We start from the raw sequence: 21,327 nt of genomic DNA, 5'->3' as shown, positions 1-21,327 counted from the left end.
CTTTCTGCTTTCACACACGAGCAAACGGCCGTCGGCAAGTCTCATCATTCCTTATCTGGAATAAACTATTTTGTGATTAGGTCGAACGCATTTCCAGCGGCACCGACTCTCAGGATAAAATCAATTTAGAATACCAAAAGTATTTTACCTAAGTGAAGACAATTATAACTTAGAAATGTAAGTGGAAATTGCACATTGACGCAATGTGATTTAAACCTAAATTGACGCTAAATGTACTGCAGCCTAGTGCGAACGCCCCTCAAAAGAAAAAGCACCTTTCTCCGTTTTGTCACATGACACAAAATACCGTTGCATCTTTCAAAGAAAACTTCAACTGGCCGAGATGTCGACCCGTCTCAATATCGATATGCGACTGAAAATTATTGATTTGTCTACGGCTGGAAACAGTGTGCGTCAGATCGCTGAACAGCTGAATACGCCAAAGTCTACGGTTCAGAACGTGATAACCCTCTTTACCAGGACGGGTTCCGTTTTGCGGCAGAAGATACCGGAGTTCCGCGTTCAAAATGCTTGCCGGACGTAGTTGAATTTGTCGAATTTCTCAAATTCAAAAAAACATCGATCACTGCCTCTGAGATACGGGCAGAACTCCTTCGTGAAAACATTTGCACGGAAGAGACTCTCCCAGCATGCAGAACAATTTACGAAATTCTCAGGAGAGATCTGAATTACTCATACAAGAAATACAAAGTATTCCTGCTGAACAGCTGACTGAACGGAATTTACAGAGGATAATGCTGTATATTGATGCAATCACCCAACTGGACCCTCTCAGCGTTCATTTTTTCGACGAGGCAGGCATCAAAAGGACAACCGCTAACAGACAATACGGGCATAGTCAAATAGGGCAGCGTGCGTTTGAAGTTCAGCGTTATACATCAGACGTGAGTTATACCTTAAACCTCCTTCACTGCGCGCGAGGAGTGAGTTACTTCAGTATTCTTGACGGCCCTTCAAACGGATTAGAAATGGTGCACTTTTTCGAGGAGGCCCTAGAAATGGTGGATGACCAAGGTCAACAGATTTTATCACCACGCGATACTGTGGTAATGGACAACTGTGGTTTTCACCACGGGCGCTTTGCCGAGACAAACTTGCGCCAACTACTGAATGACCGGAGAGTGGATCTGATATTTCAACCCCTTACAGTCCCGAAATGAATACGTGTGAACTTTGTTTTCGCTACGTGAAATGGTACCTTCAACAGCATGATATATTTGCTACGCAATTTACAGAAACTGCTATCATAGACGGAGTTTCAGAAATTACACCGATAATGTCTCGGAATTTCTTTAGACTATGCGGCTTCCCGTTGTTTTGACTCTGATCATTCATCGGCCTCGGCCTATGTTTCTCTGTTGCTGTGGGCGCAAATTTTTACCTCTTTAACGCAGATTTGCCCACAAAAACTTATCAAATCACGTAGCTATCTTTTGACTTTGTGACATTGCTGATGGTCCCGTAAACAACCGAGCGGAATACAGCTGACCGAGCGGAATACAGCTGATCAGCGGACTTGAATTCAGCTTGACTAATACATGTCAACGTTGTCAGAGTTTCTCACATGCTCAAAGTTTTCTTTAAACATAGGTTTGGATTGTGTAGTTGTTTCTCTAGTTTGATGTGCAAAACCGGCATAACACAGATGTTCCTAAGCCATGTTTTGAAGCGTTCTCCTCGGCAATACTGAGACTTGTATTGGATAGACTACCGTTATACTCTGTAACACGATATAGAATAAACGTTGTTGACAAAAGTGAGACTTAGTTGTGCACTTCTATTTTGTTACGCTCATACATCCACTGGTTTTCACATTCAATATTACAACACATCAATTGCTGCAAAATGCAGTATTTTAATGACAAAGGAAAAATGTCATGTGGCATGGCACATCTGAGAGGAAAAGTTTTTTGTAAGGTAAATATAATCTCATTAATAAACTCAATAGTTTTTTTGGCGTACACCTGACGGGTTCTGCCGCGGTAAAGTATTTGAAATTGGTACATAATCAGCGAACTAAATAAGAATAATGATAATGTCAACTGTGTTCATTTGAAACTTCACTTCGCGAGGTGAAACCGCTCAGCTAACTACTGGAAGTTTTGCTGCCAAAAAGTCGTGTAACCACTCATTGGCCGTCCTGTATGGAAGATACCACTCATTCACAAACAACAATTGCAGCGAACATCATGCACATTTTATTAAAATCCGATGAGCAGAAAATGAGACCAAAAGTGTAGTTTGAAGAAATATCTTTATTATCAGTGAAGTTTCACTCCACTGTCTATGGAGCAGTGTATGATTTATCACGGATATTATTATCTTCACTCGTTTTGAATCCCACGAAGCAACAAGCAGCCACCCCTGTACTGAATTACTCAAACCCAGATAAGCTGTATTGCAACATCTCAAAGTGTCTGCAGCTGACTGTAACATGAAACGATATCGCTGACAAGTTAACAAAGTCACTGGCGAATTACAAAGGGAATAGCAATATGCCTCGCAATACAGCTGGGTACTTTGCTAATTAGGTGTCCAGTTTCCACTCGCGCTCGCTTTAAGACTATTGTACACAAAATTACACCAAAATAAAAAAACAAGCTTTGGCCGTATTTTAATAGGGGCAATTTCTTGTCAAAAGTGGCACATTAGAGTTTGACCCACGGGCCCGGGGCCATTTACGTTTTTTTTGGAAAATAGAAACACGGAGGTCCTACTGCAGTCGGCTCAGCGTCCCGTAAATAGCAAGCTTGAATCGATTCTGAAATATAGTGAAACATTAAAATGCCTTCTATTTACTTACCTTATCTATTTTAGTCTTCGTTCACTGTAAAAGTTGATGATGATCCTACGTTACGTAGTCCTAAGCTCGCGTGGATCCTCAATACTCGACAGTCAGTTTCCGAGCCATGCTGAAATTTCGCGCGGAATGTAAACATTCATATGCTCGTACGACAAAAATACTACAACTTTGTTACACGTTAGTTTAATGAAATTTTTGCGTTTAAATTGAAAGGAAGTTATTATTTTGATAACATTATATTGAATTTCACTCTGAAATACCCTTTATGTAAGCACTTTATAGTCGTACAAGAGGTAAACACCGGCACAAAGTTAACACGATGCTCTGAGCTTGGGACGAGGTTGGCAGTGGTTGTCAGTTCATTAGTCGACCGACTCAGCCAAAACGCGGTACGCGATTGGTCCATTTACGATTTCAGAGGACTGGCGTAACTCAACGGAACATAGCGACCCGGGCCATTTAAAATCTTCACATAGAAGAGCAGAAACGGCAAGAAATGGTATTGGTACGGCTTTAGAAATCGCCGGAAAATTGCTTTTTTTCTGATCGCACAGTCATTCTACATGGTGAACATGTGAGCCCAATTCACGTCCTTCCCAACTGGTATGGATTTTTACTCATTTACGGTGCGATGGTCATTTAATGTGCGGTAGGAAAAATTGTATCGCCGCTCATGCCAAGGCGTTGGCGGCCATGAAGTCACATCCCTTGTGTGAGTATAGGGAAGAGTGATACCGCCGTGGTAGAATATGTGGCATGAGCGGTTCAGTCAATTATTTCAGTCTCTTACACACACACACACACACACACACATATATATATATATATATATATATATATATATATATATATAAATATATATATATATATTATATATATAATAGATAGATAGATAGAGAGAGATATATAGAGAGAGATGTAGAGAGAGATAGATAGAATATAAATATGAATAGATGTTTACTGTTTGTATGTTTATTTATTCATGATATTGTTTGTTTATGTTTGTCTGTATGTTTGTTTGTTATTTATGTATTTGTATGCCTCTTTGTATGTTTGTATATTTTTTGTTTATTTATTTTTGTTGTTTATTTGTTTGTTTGTTTGTTTGTTCTTCCTGGCTCCCCTGTGCCTGGACAACAGACCTTTAAGTTGGCAAGCGAAGATGTAAACATATAGTCCAAGGTTCAAGCTAAATTGTAAAGAGTCTCACTAGTTCAACTGATAGCTGGTCATAAGATAAAGCAGTTTCCAGCAGAAAACTTGAATGTGTTGATAAGCCAGACATTAAAAGTTACCGAATCATTTAATCACTAATTAGAAAAACATGAACTAAGTCTCTCGGGTCTTAGGGAAGACATATATCCCAAATTTGTAAGAAAAACATACCAAGAGATTATGGTCTCGGCAGAGATGCCACTATGTCAGAACACAGGGTACCAGTTAATGACCTCTCGCAAGTTAAGAGAAAGGCAATTGACTGTTGTCTTTCTTAAGACCAGAAAGACTTTCGTGTTTTTCTATAACCAATGAATTAAATGAGCGGGCAACTTTTAACGAACAAAGTCGGCCATTTTTCATTAATTTTGTTTGATACGAGCATAGACTCTCGAGAAACTCGAGAGTCTATGATTCGAGACACTATTTATATTGTTTGACATGTTGAAAGATAATGAATGGGTGACCATGCATATATTCGACCCCGGTTTGAGACAAATTAAATAAAATCATCGCGAGAAAGAATAGATGGTCATGACCATTTATTCTTTCTCGCGTTGGTTTCATGTATCGTGTCTAAAACCATGGTCGAATATATGCATGGTCACCCATTCATTCATTATCTTTCAACATGTCAAACAATATAAACAGTGTCTCGTATCAAACAAAATTCATGAAAAATGGCCGACTTTGTCTCTTAAATGTCTGACTTATCAACACATTCTGTGTGTACTTTAGGAGACAACGCGTGTGATGAACTTCCAATTGCAGTCAAGCTGAAATACCTGTATACCAGTACTATGTAGTAAATGTCAAAAGAACTAATGGAAGAACCAGGGGTTTAGGACTGGGTCTCATAGCATTGATTTAGACTATCTTTGTTATGCACATACAGAATACAGCTGTTTGCTTGAAAACACGGGTCAAAGGTCATTGATTGGTGGTATATGTACTGGTAAAACTCAGTAGTCACCTTGTCTTGACGAAGTGAAATCTGAGGCTGAACCTTGCCAAGAATTTCAGCAAATATTTAGTAAGATCATCTCAGTGGACGTTGCAAAGCAGAGGTAAGTTTTCACAGGAGAGAAACAATTAATTGTTTACCATTTTTGGATAGTGTATCATTTGATATTTAAAGCCACACATGGAAGTGGCCATGAATTGAAAGTACCATACTCGGAAGATGGTCAACCACTCTGACGTAATTTCGAACTGGCCGAGAATGTGCGGGGATAGTGGTCTGAGTAGTGAGCATAGAGAAAGACATACACGAGTAGGTTATGTCTGAAATGCTCAAAAGACCTATAATATTTAGTAAATATAATTACAAAAATTAGTTGAAGTACAGAAGTTGAACTACACACGAAAAATCACTAAGACAATTGTGACTCTCAGCGATGACAAAGGTGTACTCACAACACAAAGCTATTCGAAGTGCAGTCTTTTCATCTTGGAGTATGAGTGATATCGGCGAGTACCTTAGCAGAGGAGACGTGCTTGTAGACTGCTGCAAAGATGACCACGGAAAGCCCGGTAGCTATAGAAAGTTCGTTGCAACACTTGTAGTGTCAGTGTCCGGTTTATGTGAGAAAACTAGCTGGTTCAGATATAGCCCTGCGTACATGTCTGTGTGTTCCCGGCGTTATACGGCCTCCACCACAGCCCTGCAACGGTCTATGGAGATAACTGGCGACTCTGCGGTCCGGATCCGGGCCGCAACGAAAAACGGTCTTTTTGGCCGAAATTCTACTCTATCGGGGCAAAATCCTTTCCCTGCCTACCTGCTGGAGGCCGTATAACGCCGGGAACACCACAGACCTGTACGCAGGGCTAGTTCAGATACAATCTGATTAAAATAAGATGTAGAGCGACAGGCAGAGAATACCGCGTACAAGTTAGTAGACGTCGCCGTACTCTACACTGATTTTAATCAGATTGGTTCAAATACAACGTTCTTGTAACTTTGCCAGGCTGAGCGGGCAAGGTGATCTTTAGGGAGTAGATAGGAGTGATCACCTAAATCAAGGAACACTGGCTTTTATACGTCAAACATCATGTGCACAAACAACATATGATAATAGTTGAGAACGAAGGTGCACATGCGCACACACACATCCTAACATGCGAACGATCGATGTAGTACAATCACTTGTCATCGGCATAAATTATCTCAGATATAAAAAATCATCGCTGAGTACAACCACCTGCCATTCATAAATTAAAACAACTTGACCTATCAAGACTAGCAAAATCAATATTGCCAACGGAACAGTTCAGGAATTGTTTGACAAAAATCATCTCTTGACATTGATTATGATGAATACTTGACTTGGTTTCCCTTCAAGCTTTTCATATCAGTCAATAAAACTACATGTACTTGTGTAGTGTAGTCATATAGAGATTCTCCACTTTTATTGTTGTTGTTTGGTCTACAGCTTAGACACTCTTAAATGGATGAGCAAGAAAAGTGGCAGAATAGATGGTTGATGGGCAAAATAGGATTTCATAAAAATTATGTAAATGAGTAAGTAAAAAAGCTCTGTTACCAGAGTTGTTGTTTGTGAATAATTCAAATAAAAACAGTCTATTATCCCTTGACACGCACACAAAAAAATTCCAAGAGAAATACACGGAAAGGAAGCTGTGAGGTCACAATTCGCAGTGTTAGTATTTAATGTGGAATTTTTAATCCTTCACCCCCTCTCTCAAATGTAGAGGTCCAAACTTGGTATAGTAAATCAGAGGTTCATACCAAAATTGTGTTTTAAACTAGTGACATTTATGGATTTTAAAGTGCTCCCCCTGAGTTTATGACGAGAAAGAAAACACAATTCTTCCTGAAAACATATTTAAAAATTTATTCAGTTCATTTTAAAATGATTTGAAAGCCCTATTACTGACGATCTCCTATAATACTGGTATCTATAATCAATTATTGCATGAAGTTATCTTATAGATAATATTGATCTGCTTACTGGAGGAAAGAAAGGGATCAAAATATTTGTACCCCTTTGTGGAAAATCTATTGACCTAAAATGGTGAGTAAAATTGCTATGTTGATGCAACACCATGGCATTAAAAACTTCCACCTTTCCTAGAGGTAAATTTACTGTTGAATGTGTTAGATCTTGCCATCACTTATAATCGTTACAAAGTTCACATAAAATTATAGATGTCAACACTAAGCTGATAAAATTAATAGGTCAAATATCAACAGTCGGTATGAAAATAATATTTTTAACGAGAAGGAGTCTGCATGCATACACGCAGGATATCTAGATGCATGATGTAAACATAGCTAGAACATGTAAATTTTACGATTTACTGCACGACAAACCTTTTAAACTTCATCACTCTCTAGAGTACCTTGGATTGAGTGTTTGCATTGGTTATATGTTCCCATTCCACCGTTGAGCATAGTTCCGGCAACCCCCTCCTGTGAAAATATTATTTTAATGAAGAAGCTGCCATTAGACTAACATTTGATTTCTGCAATCATGAAATGTCCAAGTAATGATGACATCAAGATGATTAATAACATCTGTCATTGGATCCTGTTTATAGGTTTGCAGATCTTGGTCATGATGTCACTGGACTTGAGTTTTGTGATGTTGCAATAAAGACATTTTTTGAAGAACAGCAAATGGATTATGCCGTATCACAGATGGAAAATCTGAAAGGCGGAACAATCTTCAAAGTAAGCTATACATCGATGCCATGTTCAAGCTCAGTCCTTTAATTGACTTTCGGTTTGTCACGATATTATCCATCTTAATTTCATGCCAGTGGTCAGTATTTGACCTTGCAATCATGCATGGATCGTACGAAATTTTAGAAAAAAAAGAACGGTTTCTGTGCTATCTTCAGAATGCAACGTTTCTTTGACCATGTCCAAATTTTAGCAACATCCTGTGGTATGCTATCACACTGATTGCTGCTGTTCTAGGGAGTCCATCACACTGATTGCTGCTCTTCGTGGGAGTCCATAAGAATGAAGGAGTGTACCACAAGACAGGGTTCACTCTTAGCTAAGAAAATCATCTGAGCCATCCCGTTAGACGATCACTAAAACTTTTAGACTGTTTACACAGTCATCAGCCAATTCACAAAAAACTGGAAAAATAATCTCTGTTCAAGACTTATGAGATTTGAGGATATAAATCATTGCCCGCTGGATGAAGTCTGGAAGTGGACTTGTATGTTTTGAATTCAGTCTGTCCATGCATCTGTGCATCTGTGCATCTGTGCATGCTTCCAGAGCCATTTCTCAGATATGCCCAAATCGATTTCATTCATACTTAATTTCCATGAGTATACTATCTCATATTTGTTTCAAGATCTGATCCAACAGTCATTTTATCACGATAAATTGTAAAATAAGAGCTATTATATTACTCAGACACACGTTGATCAATGTGACTCAAACTGTGAAAACATGCGATTTATATTGCTCTCATGTGCGTTTTTCTTATTTGTTATTATTCTGTCATTTTGTACAATACTTTAGGCACTGCCAAAGTGATTAAATAACTTGAAAACAAAGAGAAAATAACTCAAGGTCATACCCTTTCACCACATATGGTTTGGCCAAAATTCATTGTTATCAATAGTGATTGTGGACCAGTTTAGTGGGAATGGGGATGAACAGGTTGTTAATGATGGCAGTCATGTCTTCTTACGCCGTTCCAAAGATCCCATTCTTCCATGGATATAAATTCTTTACCATGCATGTATTAATTCCAATTGAGATATCAGCCACATAATAAACCCGAAACACTGTTCAAGCGCCATCCTGTTTTAAGTCATACTGACATTTCCATTATCTTGTCCTCTTAATCAAAACCTTTTGATAAGTTTGGCTTGAAGGTTTGTCTCTTGAGTGTATCAGTGTGTTATATCTTGAATTGTCATAATAGTTTATCGAGTGCAAATATATTTGACTCTCACTAAAAATTATTTTGATTGTGTTTCAGAGCAAAGAACACAACATACAAGTTTATTGTTGTGATTTCTTTGACTTTTCCAGGTAAGTTGTAAATGATATTAACGGATTACTCATTGACTCTGATGATATATTTAAAAAACTGATTTTATTTTCAACTTTCACTGACCTCAACTTTTTTGATAAAAACAAAAGCAGGAGTACTACAGATGAAAGATGTTGTGTACCATCGGCACAAACGATAAAGGTTAAAAAGTGTGCACCTTGAAGTAAAAGAGCTAAAAACTTTCCTCAGAGAAACTTTCATTTCATTCTCTTACCATAACGAGAATAGAAGTCAGGGGTCACTGTGCAAAGTTTGGCACTAAAGAAAAAATTGCTTGACACTTACTGATATTTGGAATTCAAAATGACTGCCATCCATATGTGAAGTCTATGGAGAAAAATGTTATTTTCGATTTTCGAAAGACTAAGAAAGTGATTTTTATCTTTCTCCAAGAGCTTATAAATAAGTTTCCATGAGTGGTAGACCAGAAAAATATTGAACAAGGGATCTAGCGGCCAATAGAGCTTGCTATATTATGTAGAGACTATTTTTGACACATGTGTAAGTGTTGATAAAGAAGGTGGAAATCTTTGATAGCCGACTCTTTAAGAGGGCATGGCCCAAAGTTGCAAAAAAAGCTGTAAACATACACAATCGGAGATTTCATCATAATTTGAACATATCAAATTAAGATCATCCCTAGATACATGTCTACCAAATACCAAAGTAATCAGACGATCAGTTTTTAGAGACACATGATTTGGCCAAATATGGTAAAAATTGCCCCAAAATACAAACTTTCAGATTTCAATATATCACATTCAGATAATTCCTAGGAACCTATTTACCAAATGTCAAAGCTATCAGACAAGCGAATTTTGTGGAAAAAAAAGTTAAAAAATGGCAAAAGTTGCCCCAACAATACAAAATTGCAGATTTCATCATAATTTAATGTATCATATTATCATATTAAGATCATTCCAGGGAACAAGTCTACCAATTATCAAAGCTATCAGTGTTGTTGTTTTGAGAAATAAAATTTTTGACTAAGACGGCAAAAATTCCTCCAAAATACAAAATTGCAGATTTCATCATAATTAAATATATCAGGTTAAGACAATTCCAAGGCACCTGTCATCTCAAACCAGTATGCCGAAGCTATCAGACAAGTGGTTTCAGTAAATTACCTTTCTATTGATACCTAATAAGCCAGGTTATGTCAAAAATCAAGCTCAGCAGATGACTTATAAGAAGACAGATTTAACAAAAAAGTATGCGAGTTGGCAATATTGTGATTTTGCGGGACCCTTCAAAATATGACCGTTACAGCTGTAGAGTCCCAATATATTTTCTGTTAAAAGTCTATTTCATATTTCTGACATTCCCCAGTACAAAATAAAAAGATTTTATATAAAGCATTGCCTTATTTGTTATGTCTAGCTAAAAAATTGGTAGAATTTGATTTTAGCTATGACTGCAATTTTCAATGTAAACTTTGGGGTATGGGGTGAGTTTTGGTCATATTTCATGAAAAGTGTACAAGATATTAATATTACAATATGTCATTTTGAAGATTAATAAAGTATCTTTCTAATGATACCTAACAAGTGAGGTTATATTCAAAAATAAGCTCAGCAGATGACTTATAGGAAGACAGCTTTAACAAAAATGCATGCAAGTCGGCAACACTGTGATTTTGCGGTACCCTTCAAAATATGACTGTTACAGCTGTAGAGTCCCAACATTTTTTCTGTTAAAAGTCTATTTCATATTTCTGACATGTCCCTGTACCAAATAAAACAGATTCCATACAAAGCATTGCATTTTGTATTATGTCTAGCTAAAAAATTGGTAGAATTTGAGATTTACTGTAATTTGCGATGTTAAATTTTGAGGTATTGGGTAGGTTTGGTCATATTTCACAAAAATTAAGATATTGCATAGTGCAATATGTCCTCTTAAAGAAAAAAAAATTACCTTTCTAATGATACCAAACAAGTGAGGTTATGTTAAAACGTAAGCTTAGCAGATGACTTACAAGAAGACAGATTTAACGAAAATGCATGTAGGTTGCAAAATCGTGATTTTGTGGTACCCTTCAAAACATGACTGTAACACCTATTGCATCCTTATATTTTTTCTGTTAAAATTGCTTTCATATTCTAGGGATCCCAAGGGTTCTGAAAATACAGGTTTGTTATCCTTTGGGGTGCACGTAGACCCCCTCTAGCCCACGGCCTATATGTATGACATAGTGGTGATCCTTGTACCAAGTTTGAATGAAATCGCTCGTCGCATTTCTGAGCAATTTGCTTGAAGGGACATATGGACCCACAGGCATGACCAAGCCCATAAGTACCCTCGGAGGATGTCCGTGGGGACTAAAAAACCTAGCATTATTGACTTAGTTTTCATTCCAGCAGCTGTTTCTATTAACTTGGTTGGGAAAAGGGCAGGTCATTTATCAACTTTATCTAAAAGCAAATTGCAAATGGAAATCAAAGGGCGTAATCCGGCATGCATGTAAATACTCAATGTCAACATGAGCCACAATAACCAGGGATTGAGACTTGTCCCTTTATGATGTAACTTTATAGGCTCTAGTACATATAAAGAGCCAGTATGTAGCTGTAAGTTTTGATGATTTTGTTTTATTTTGTATGCCAATTTGCAAGTTCTTGTTCTACTCTCTAAAACATATTATACTCAGTTTGTCAACACGGCATCTATGCAGTCATTGATTGTTTATATTCACATCATACTCCAGACCAGAATTCGTTTGTCAGCTAAAGTAGATTCAACAATATTATGTAAAACTGCGATTACAGTTAAACATCTAGACAGATGGTCAGTTAACCTATAATGTTACTTTACGCAATTGTACAGAAAAATTAGGCTATCATGTAAGGCAATGTTTTACAGGTCATTTTGAATGGTTAACGCTTTACATTTTAGTCTTCTCAGAAAATTTGACTGAAAATGGTTACTAGTATATTTTACTTCACAAAATGCCAGGATTTATTGATGTACTTGTACATCATACACTTTGGTTTTATCCTCGATGCTACATGTCTCGGGTGTATCTCCGCTGTACGATGTACTCGGCATTTTTGTGCAAATTATTCAGGAAAGTGTATAGTGGTACGTTAGGTTCTGATAATGCTGTCGATGTTGTGTTCACTGGCATAATTACAAATATATTATTTGTCATTTATTGTTCATCCAGTTCTATTGCAGGTCAGTTTGATGCTGTGTGGGACAGACTTGCCTTTGGAGGTTTGCCGCCATGCAAACATAAACAGTAAGCACAGTTATATACTTATAGATGGTTTCACAGAATGTTCAATCTACATACAGATGAACTGTACATAACCATTCTCATTCCCAGACTTTAAATTATTCAATACTAGCTGACCAGTTGATGAAAACAAAAAGGCTATAAATTCATCGGGGGTGGGGTTGGGGTTCTGTTAAACGAGCTGTTACCATCGAGTGAAATGGAAAGTTGACTGTTACATTCTGCCTCTCTTATTTTTCAATTATGTTTTGCTATTCTAACCATATGAAACAACCATAAATCAAAGTAGAGATGTACCATCTTTGAATTAAATTTCGAAAAATATATGTATTGATCAAATATAGATATGTTTGTCGTATCTCACGAGTTTCACACATATTCTAATTTCATTCACACTTCGATCAGATACAGTGATATTTTGGTTTCTCTGATGAAACCTGGGGCACAGTGTTTGATGCTAAACAATGAGAATGACCCCACTGTGATGGAAGGTATGTCACAAATTAGCACGAAAATGCAATCTTCACTACCTACAATGGAGTTAACAAACATCTGACTGCAAACAGAATTACATATCAAAAGAATGACAACCCTTGAACTTGAAGAGGTATAATGCTCAGTGTTCAGGTACTCGATCAGTGTGCTCTATTTTGTTTCACACCAAAGTTTAACCAGCAGACAAAAGGAAATAAGTCTGCATCATAAAGATGTGAAATAGTGTGCGTTATTTCTTGAAGAAGTTTTGTGGAATAAAACTTCAATGTAAAAGTGAAATTACTAAAAATGAAATAAATGTTATTCTTTTGAAATGTAAATGTAATCTGCCTAGCTGTACAGGTGCTTCTCAGTAAATAACCATCAAAACAGTTCACCTGAAACAATATCACGTATACTCACGTAATTTTTTTTTTTGACGTCAAGCATCTATAGACTTCTTTTGTCGTCTTTGAAGGGCCGACCTCCGTAACCTTCGATTTCTAATATTGTTTTGTATTCAACTCCAAGCTCGTGTTTTACTCCCAAAAGCATGTTGAAACACGTAATATTTAGTTTTATCGACACAACGTCTGTTAGTGTAATATGCACTGTCACTGTTTACATTTGATTTCTCGTCTAGATCACTGAGAATTCACCTGTCAAGAACACTATATAATGCAGTTTATACATGACAGGCCAAGTTGACAAGCTGAATACTGTGTATCTCAACATGCTTTGAGGAGTAGAACAATAAAGTGTAATTGGTGTTAAAGACAAAAATGGTAAAAAGTCTTTTAAAGTTAAAAGCTTCTTTACAATAACAGCAAAGCCATAAGAATCTGCTGTAGTTTTGACAGAGTGAGTGCGTACTCATGCATTTGTAAACTGCTAAATAATGGGTTCAAGAGACTATAATCACTGCATCAGCAATTCATTAACATTGACATAATTTGACTTTATTCTACAAATAGGGGCACCATACCATGTTCCAATAGAATACATGAAGGAAATCTTTGGTAAGCTATAGTATTTGAATTTGTTCTGCAATTAAAAATCCTTTGCAGAGAGATATATACCTGATTAAAATAAAGTCACATTTTTATAAAGGCAAAGTTGATATAGCATTGGAATTCTTGAATTATTTGAGATTCTTTGAAATATTGTTCATTCAAAATTATATAATCGCAATCATACCAGTCCATAATCCAATAACACTAGGTCAGAATTCGTAAGACAATAGTTGTAAACATAGACACAAAACAGCACAGAACAGACAGTAAATAGACAGTACACAAACAATCAAATTCATGAAGAAAGAAATATGTATATACCTGTAATGTTAAACCTGTAAATTTGTAATGCTATACCTAAAATGTTCTAATGTTATGCATGAATTTTTTTGATTTATGCCTATAATGTTATAATGTCATGCCTGTAATGTTGTAATGTTAAATCTGTGATATTATGCCTGTAATGGAATGATCAGGAAGTGTAAGAAGACGTTCTGCTTGAAACAATTCAACAGTGATTTTCATTCTTGCTGAGTCACATTCTGATTCTCATCTTCCAGGAGACAGATGTGAAATTCGCACCATTCAACGAGGGGACTCAATGGAAGACAGATGGAAGAAAAAGGGACATAAATGGTTTCACTGGGTCTTACACCATCTAACTTTGAAATAGTCTGTCAATGATGGCAAATAATGAGACTGTTTGCTATATTACATGAACCTGAACCTTCTGAATGCTTCAACTTGATTCAGTTCTGTTTCTTTTGAAATGTTTTTACACACTTCAAAGTGCTCATACTAAGTATAATATGAGTCAAATTTCAGTTCAAACAGTGTGTTGGTTCTGGAGATGAAGATTTTTAAAGGTTGAGTTGATATGTTCTGAAAATCCAATTTGGCCGCCAAGCCACGTGCCCGATCCATATGCCTTTCGCAAACTTGAAAGAACTTAAAAGAGACTAATGATGACGTGAGCAAAATTTCAGTGCAAATAATGTAATGGTTCTTGAGAAGAAGATTTATGAATATTATCCACTGGTAATCATAGTTTTTTTTGCAAAAACCAATATGGCCGCTAAACCAAGTGAAATTTCTGACAAAATGGTGCAACAATTGGTTGTGGAGAAGAAGATTTCTAAAAAGATTAAATTGCGATTTTCACAAAATCCAATATGGCGGCCGAACAAAGTGACCGATCCAATTTGAAGAGCTTACACGAGGGACAAGAAGTGTAAAATTTCAGTTTAATTGACGTGTTGGTTCTGGAGAAGAAGATTTTTTAAAGATTAAATTGATATTTTTCGAAAATCCATCATGGTGGTCATTGTCACGTGACTGCATACGATTGTCGGCGAGGGTTGACCTATGTCAGATTAGTTCAAATTGTGTACAAATATGCAAATTTGTATTTTAAAGACAAATCTTGTCATTTTTGGTCAAACTTTTTTCACAAAAACCACTTGTCTTGTAGCTTTGATATTTGGTATATAGGTTGATATATGATGTATGATACATTCAAATTATGATGACATCTACAAAATGGGGCAGTTTTTGCCTTTAAAAAAAAGTTGATCTTCGAAAACTATTTGTCTGACAGCTTTGATATTTTTGTATACAGGTTCTTACAGATTAACTGTGATATATTGAAATTGTGATGAAATGTTAAGGTGGAGCTGCATGTTTTTTCAAAGGAATATTTTTCATCTTAGAATACAAGAAAGCAATCTCATACTATACTATTTCAAAAAGCAGAGAATCTAAAGTTTAATATGGTAGCAACAGTTTTCTCATAGGATGAAGTGGGTGTATAATTAGGGTAAATCTGAATTTTGGTACTGATGAAAAAAAATTAAATGAAAAACTTGACACTATTTTCTGAAATATAATATTTCACTTGAAAGAAGAGTATATGTAGAAAAAACGACTATTTTATTTTTGCATATCTATCCTCATTCTAAAATGGCATGGGTTAAAAGACTGACACTCAAAAAAGTGATTAAAACATGATTAGCGAAAATTCAAATGCCTCTTTTTCAAAATGTAAGAACTTTATTGCCAAACAAAATAGTCGTTATGTTATACAGCATTTAAAGAACATAATTTCAGAAAATTTGACCCAGCCAGAGTGGAGTTACATTCTTTTGAAATATTGAAATTGGGAGAAATGCGAAGCTCGGAAATCATGTGATTTGTATACATTTGAAAAAATTAACACTTCTTTATCCCATAACTTACGACTACTTTAAAGCTAGAACCAAACCGATATTTTAATCTTGGGTTAACAAATTAATTAAAATTTAATAAATATTTGCAAAAAAAAAGTGAGTTTGGAGCAAAATACGCTGTATTGGGTGCTTCAATTTTGTATTTTGGGGCATTTTTTGCCATTCTCGGTCAAAAAACTTTCTCAACAACTACTCACCTGATAGCTAGATATGGTATACAGGTTCCTAGGGTTTACCTTAAATGATGGAATCTTCAATGTAGTAAATTTGCAGCCAGTTTTTGCTATTTTTGGTCAGGTTATCCTTAAATGATGGAATCAAAAATAGCCACATTCTTTATGAATAGGAGATAAGTTCATGTAGTAAGGAAATACTTAATTTTGTCGTTTTGGGGCAATTTTTGCCAGTTTTAGTAAAAAAATGTCTTATCAAAATCTACGTGTCTGATAGCTATGCAGTTGGGTATACAAGTACCAGGGATGATCTAAGCCTTATACTTTGTTCAAAGTAGGGGATAATTTTGTATATTTGGAGCTAATGTTTACCTTGTAAAAGAGTTTTGAAAACTGTGACAGTAATATAGTCATATTTTCTCAATTTTTTGTAAAATTCGATAAAAAGAATCCGATACTTTTTAACTTGACCAACTTTAGCAGATATTCATGGAGGAAGCCCTAACACTGATAAGTAATTTGGAGCCATATGGCAAGATGCACCTATTGTGAATATACACTCCAGCATATTTGTCTCAGTTCCAACCATTGCATTAAATAAACATACACATAACTGTCAGGTCATTGCTTAATTAAGTAAACAATCACAGCATGGGGACCAGCCAAATGCAACTCACACACAGAATGGATAAGATGAGCAATTAAGGATGATATGTCGCTTTACCACACGAACAGAATAAACAATTTTACTACATATCCCTCTGATACTATATAAATTTGCTCCTTCCATTAGGTTCGAAATTTACATGTATCAGTGATCATTGGACAAATGACCCGTGGTTTTCTGCTTTCAATCACAGTTTTCAACTTACTTGGACAATAGTGACTTCCTACATATTTTGCTAACAATAATTGTCAAAACATACCGTAGTTGTACATTTTTATCTGAAACCAACAAGTATTCAAGTTTAATGTACATATACTTCTCACACATCTGGGAAATGATTGAAATCTTTCTGTTTTTCACTGATGTCCAAAAATGGAAAGTTAGTGAAGCTGTTGTTAGTTTCATTCTTATCAGTTTATTTGGTTTACATGACAGTTTGAGAGTGGGGATTTGTCTGAGGGGTTGTGTCTGTGGCTTCTCCGCAAGGCGACTGCAAGGTTACCATATGTTGTGAGTTCGAAGCTGATTGAAACTTGCAGTATTTATATTGCACGTTTTGTACCAGTGGTTTGTTTTATGTCTGGCTTGTCAAGTTTAGACCACCAAATTCTTACTGAAAATTGAAATTTGGCTGTTAGAATGGACGGACTCATTGCCTAAAGGTTTAAATTCCAACCGCTTTGCAAACACATTGGCACTTTTTCAGGCCACTTGTTGAAACATCTGCTGTCCATAACTTAGTCTAGGGTTTCGCCACAGCCTTAAGAATCAGTTATAAGGCTCAACTAGTACATTTAGCGATAAGTGAAACACGAACAGCAGTTGATTACTTAGAAAAGAATTGTGATAGAATTGGTTGCCAAAATTTTCAAATTCGGGAAATTCAGTCCGCCAAAAAGTTATCTTTTTCGACTTTTGCTCATTACATATTCGCTTGCATTTTACTATAACGGTACTATTGTCATTGACGATGGTCTCCTATACTGTTTTCCGTTTACACCTGCGTGGATATAACTGGTGAATTATAGTGATTGCACATTTTTCCAGTAGGTCATGGCTATATTTGAGGTCGTCATAGTAATATATAGTAACCTCGTTGAATTCTATGATGTAAAACGGTCTACGGACTTCAAAACGGCCTTCCGAACACACCTGAGTACACCGTGAAACCATATCATCGCTTACTAATATAATGGTCGGGAAATTAATATGTTTTGGTGCATGATATGGATCGTTAGAATAAAGTCATTGAAATAACGTTGGGCCGGTCTCTCTGTTTCTAAAGACGCAAAATTTTGGCAAAGTTGTGAGCTTGATGACCCGGGTTGAACCAAGGTCATCAACCTTTTTGGACTATTTTGGCTCCGGAGAAATCTATTATGATTTTGACCAAAAATTCCCAATGGTTGGTAAAAGAAATGGTAAAATATCTTTATTTCTTGTCCTTCCAAACCGTGTGATAATGTTGAATTCGAGGTGTAAACCGCCTGCCCGACGACGACGGTCTAACGATATTAGCCCGACATTTGCAATAAAACAGCGGACTCGCATTTCAGCTGAGTAAGCAAAAAACCTTAGGTCGCATGAAAAATATGAAGATAGTTCCAAAGAAAGGAGTTTGATATTCGAGTTTTGAGTCCTACACACGCCATACTTTCTTTAGTTTGAGCTGAGATTTCGACCGTTTCCAGTTGGAAAAATGAAAACCCACTTTAATATTAGTCTGAGGAGAGAGACCGCAACGTGGTAGTTTTCCGAAATAGATAGTCGTCGGGGATTTACAAGCGTCCCCGTGTCGGATGCCCGACAGTTTACTACAAAGCATGTTACATTCGTAGCTTTTTTGTTCGGGTTAATTATAAGGTAGAATGTGCCTCGGGAACAGTTAATCAGACTCTCAAAGTTTTTCTATTCTTTCTGGTGTACAACTTGGTAAGGGCGTGTTAATTTCAAAGCTCTTCACCGTCTTTGTTTTATGAAAATCGAAAATTTTACTTTTCTCCGTAGAGTAAGCACAGAGTTGGCGGCAAATTTGAAGTTAACATATCGAGAAATCTTGGATAATTTGTTTCTCTGGAATCAAAATTTGCACGGTGACCTGCAACGTTGCAACTTAAATTCTTGATTCAGAAAGAATGGTTGAAATATATTTCTTTAGGCAATTTTGAGCAAAAGTTTGAGTCTTTCATTAAGGCGCGTACTATCTTAAAGTTGACCTGCCTCTGGGGCTGCAGTTTGAATTGAAAATATCGGTAAATCTTGGGTAAATTATAAATTTCCCTAGTACAAAAATTTACACGCTGACCCCAAATTTTTATTCTTGATTTGGAAAGAGAATGATTGAAATATTCCTTGAGGAAATTATGAGAAAAGTTTACTTTTTTCATATGGGCGTTAAACAAGCATAGCTGCATGTAGGAAAAATCAAACTCGGGCATTATTTTCCTTATACGGACTATCTTCGTGGCTAACCGATTTAAGCACTCCGCCTGCCAGTGAACTAATCTCCACAAATGTTCAAGTGACATTAAAAAACAAGTTTAGAAATCGCAAAAAAGCTAGAAAAACAAAACAAGACAAAACAAGCAAATAACAAACACTTTTCTGCACTTGGGATTGATATGGGGCCACATAGCGTCATAGACCTTACAAGTTCACTGGAGTTAAAAGTTCAACGCAAGGATTTCTAAGTTGCGTACGATCTGATTCTACATGATTGTAATGATGGGATCCGTGATTGATCCATAGACACTAGTGCGTCTATTGAAATCGACGCTGGATATGAAAATTATCAAAGGTTGCATCGATTTTGTACTGCAAGATGTGACGGACACTTTGTTGAAGGTCAATCGGTGTGGCAACGATAAAAAATCGGCAGAATATCCGTTTAACATTTAGCCAAAGAACAGAAGAAAGTCAGGTAAAGTTCCTGGGTTTCTGCTTTTGAGTTTGTTTAGAGATGACGTGTGTTTAGGCAGTTTTGCGATACCTAGGGTACTGTTGACAGTGAGTGAATGGCAAGCCCGAGGTCACGTGACCAACGCCTTACATACCCGCTGTTCATAACTTAGTCTAGGGTTTCGCCTCAGCCTTACGAATCAGTTTATAAGGCTCAACTAGCAGCTTTAGCGACTAATGATAGACAAATAGCAGTTGGTATATTTACAAAAGAATAGTGAAAAAATCGGTCGCCAAAATTTCAAAATCGGGAAATTCAGTCCTTCAAAAAGTTATGTTTTCGACTTTTGCTCATCACATATTCGCTTGCAATTTATGGTAGGCCTACTATTCTCATGGACAATTGTCTCGTATAAAGTTTTTCGTTTACACCCGCGTAGATATAACCGGTGATTTCTAGTGATTGCACATTTCTCAAGTAGGTAATGTTTATATTTGAGGTCGTCATAGTAATATATAGTAACCTCGTTGAATTTTATGATGCAACACGGTCTACGGACTGCAAAACGGCCTCCCTAACACGCCCTGTGTACAACGTGAAATCATCGCTTACTGATGTGATCAGAAAATCAATATGTTTTGGTGCGTTATTTTGTTATCATCAGATTCCACTCTTTGACAATTTTTCATAAAAAGGACACTTCTCTCATTCCTTATATTTTCATTGTACCACAAAACTTCACTGAGAAGATTATGTTTTGGTGTTTGTAAATTAACTCCTGTAAGTCTCAGTGCATGTCTTCGAGTTATCCAACATATTCCCATACACCATTGGAATTCGGTTGTTTTTGACTTTGCAATTAAATGGAGATAGTGATAATCGCTCTTCAGTTTATTGTCAATATCCGCAATGAAATACTTTGATAAGCTGGCCCATTTAGGGGTATCTTTAAATTATCCGGATTTTTCTCAAATAATTTCATAAGCCACATCACTTGGAGAGCATAAATTTTATCTTCAATGTCGACAACTTTTTGCCATAATCGTCCTGTCTTTGTATGAAAATGCCCCTTTTTATAACAAATTCTTGTTTGCCTCTCAAAATAAAATTCCATAATGTTCTATTTGCTTCATTTATTACGCTTCTCTAGGTATGTAGTCAAGTGATGCCACGTACAACAATTTCAATGCAGTCAGCGTATTACTCTTATTGTCCTGCTAGGCAGATCGTAAGCTTTTTCAATCACTATTTTCCAGTTTTCTGTAGTCGTGTTACTGTTTTCAAACCCGACCCCCAAGATCTGAATCGATTCCTTCCCCTGAATCAGTGCAGTTTCACTGCCCATAAACTTTTAGATTTCTTCTTTTTGCGGCTTGAAGTCGCACCTCTTGCTTTTTCATATTTGTTGAACATTTTTAAAGACTTTGCAATGGTTTCAACATTTATCAAGTATAAAGTTGTATCATCTACATACTCTTAATTTCTTGTTTGTCCGGTAGCATGAAACCTAGTATGCTGCCATCTTTTACGAATATTTTCGGCTAGCACTTC

General features: G+C 36.4%; 1 protein-coding gene across 2 annotated transcripts in view; it reads left to right on the top strand.

The window, feature by feature from the left end:
• The window catches only part of LOC139133990 (probable thiopurine S-methyltransferase), a 32,912-nt gene extending 16,570 nt beyond the window's left edge, over nt 1-16,342 (top strand). Inside the window, exons 2-10 of one of the 2 annotated variants that reach the window (XM_070700820.1) lie at nt 4,935-5,106; nt 6,475-6,563; nt 6,985-7,077; nt 7,604-7,736; nt 9,013-9,065; nt 12,254-12,328; nt 12,731-12,816; nt 13,774-13,818; nt 14,373-16,339. In XM_070700820.1, the coding sequence (XP_070556921.1) occupies nt 6,490-6,563; nt 6,985-7,077; nt 7,604-7,736; nt 9,013-9,065; nt 12,254-12,328; nt 12,731-12,816; nt 13,774-13,818; nt 14,373-14,485 (672 nt within the window). In that variant the 5' untranslated portion in view covers nt 4,935-5,106; nt 6,475-6,489 and the 3' untranslated portion in view covers nt 14,486-16,339. Of the gene's footprint in view, nt 1-4,934; nt 5,107-6,474; nt 6,564-6,984; nt 7,078-7,603; nt 7,737-9,012; nt 9,066-12,253; nt 12,329-12,730; nt 12,817-13,773; nt 13,819-14,372 lie in introns of both variants that reach the window. The other variant, XM_070700821.1, reaches the window with a different exon arrangement.
• The last annotated feature ends 4,985 nt before the right edge of the window (nt 16,343-21,327 follow it).

Source organism: Ptychodera flava, chromosome 5 (assembly GCF_041260155.1).
Source record: "Ptychodera flava strain L36383 chromosome 5, AS_Pfla_20210202, whole genome shotgun sequence".
NCBI lineage: Eukaryota > Metazoa > Hemichordata > Enteropneusta > Ptychoderidae > Ptychodera > Ptychodera flava.
The sequence above is the reverse complement of the archived record's forward strand: the minus strand, read 5'-3'. Positions and strand labels throughout refer to the sequence as shown.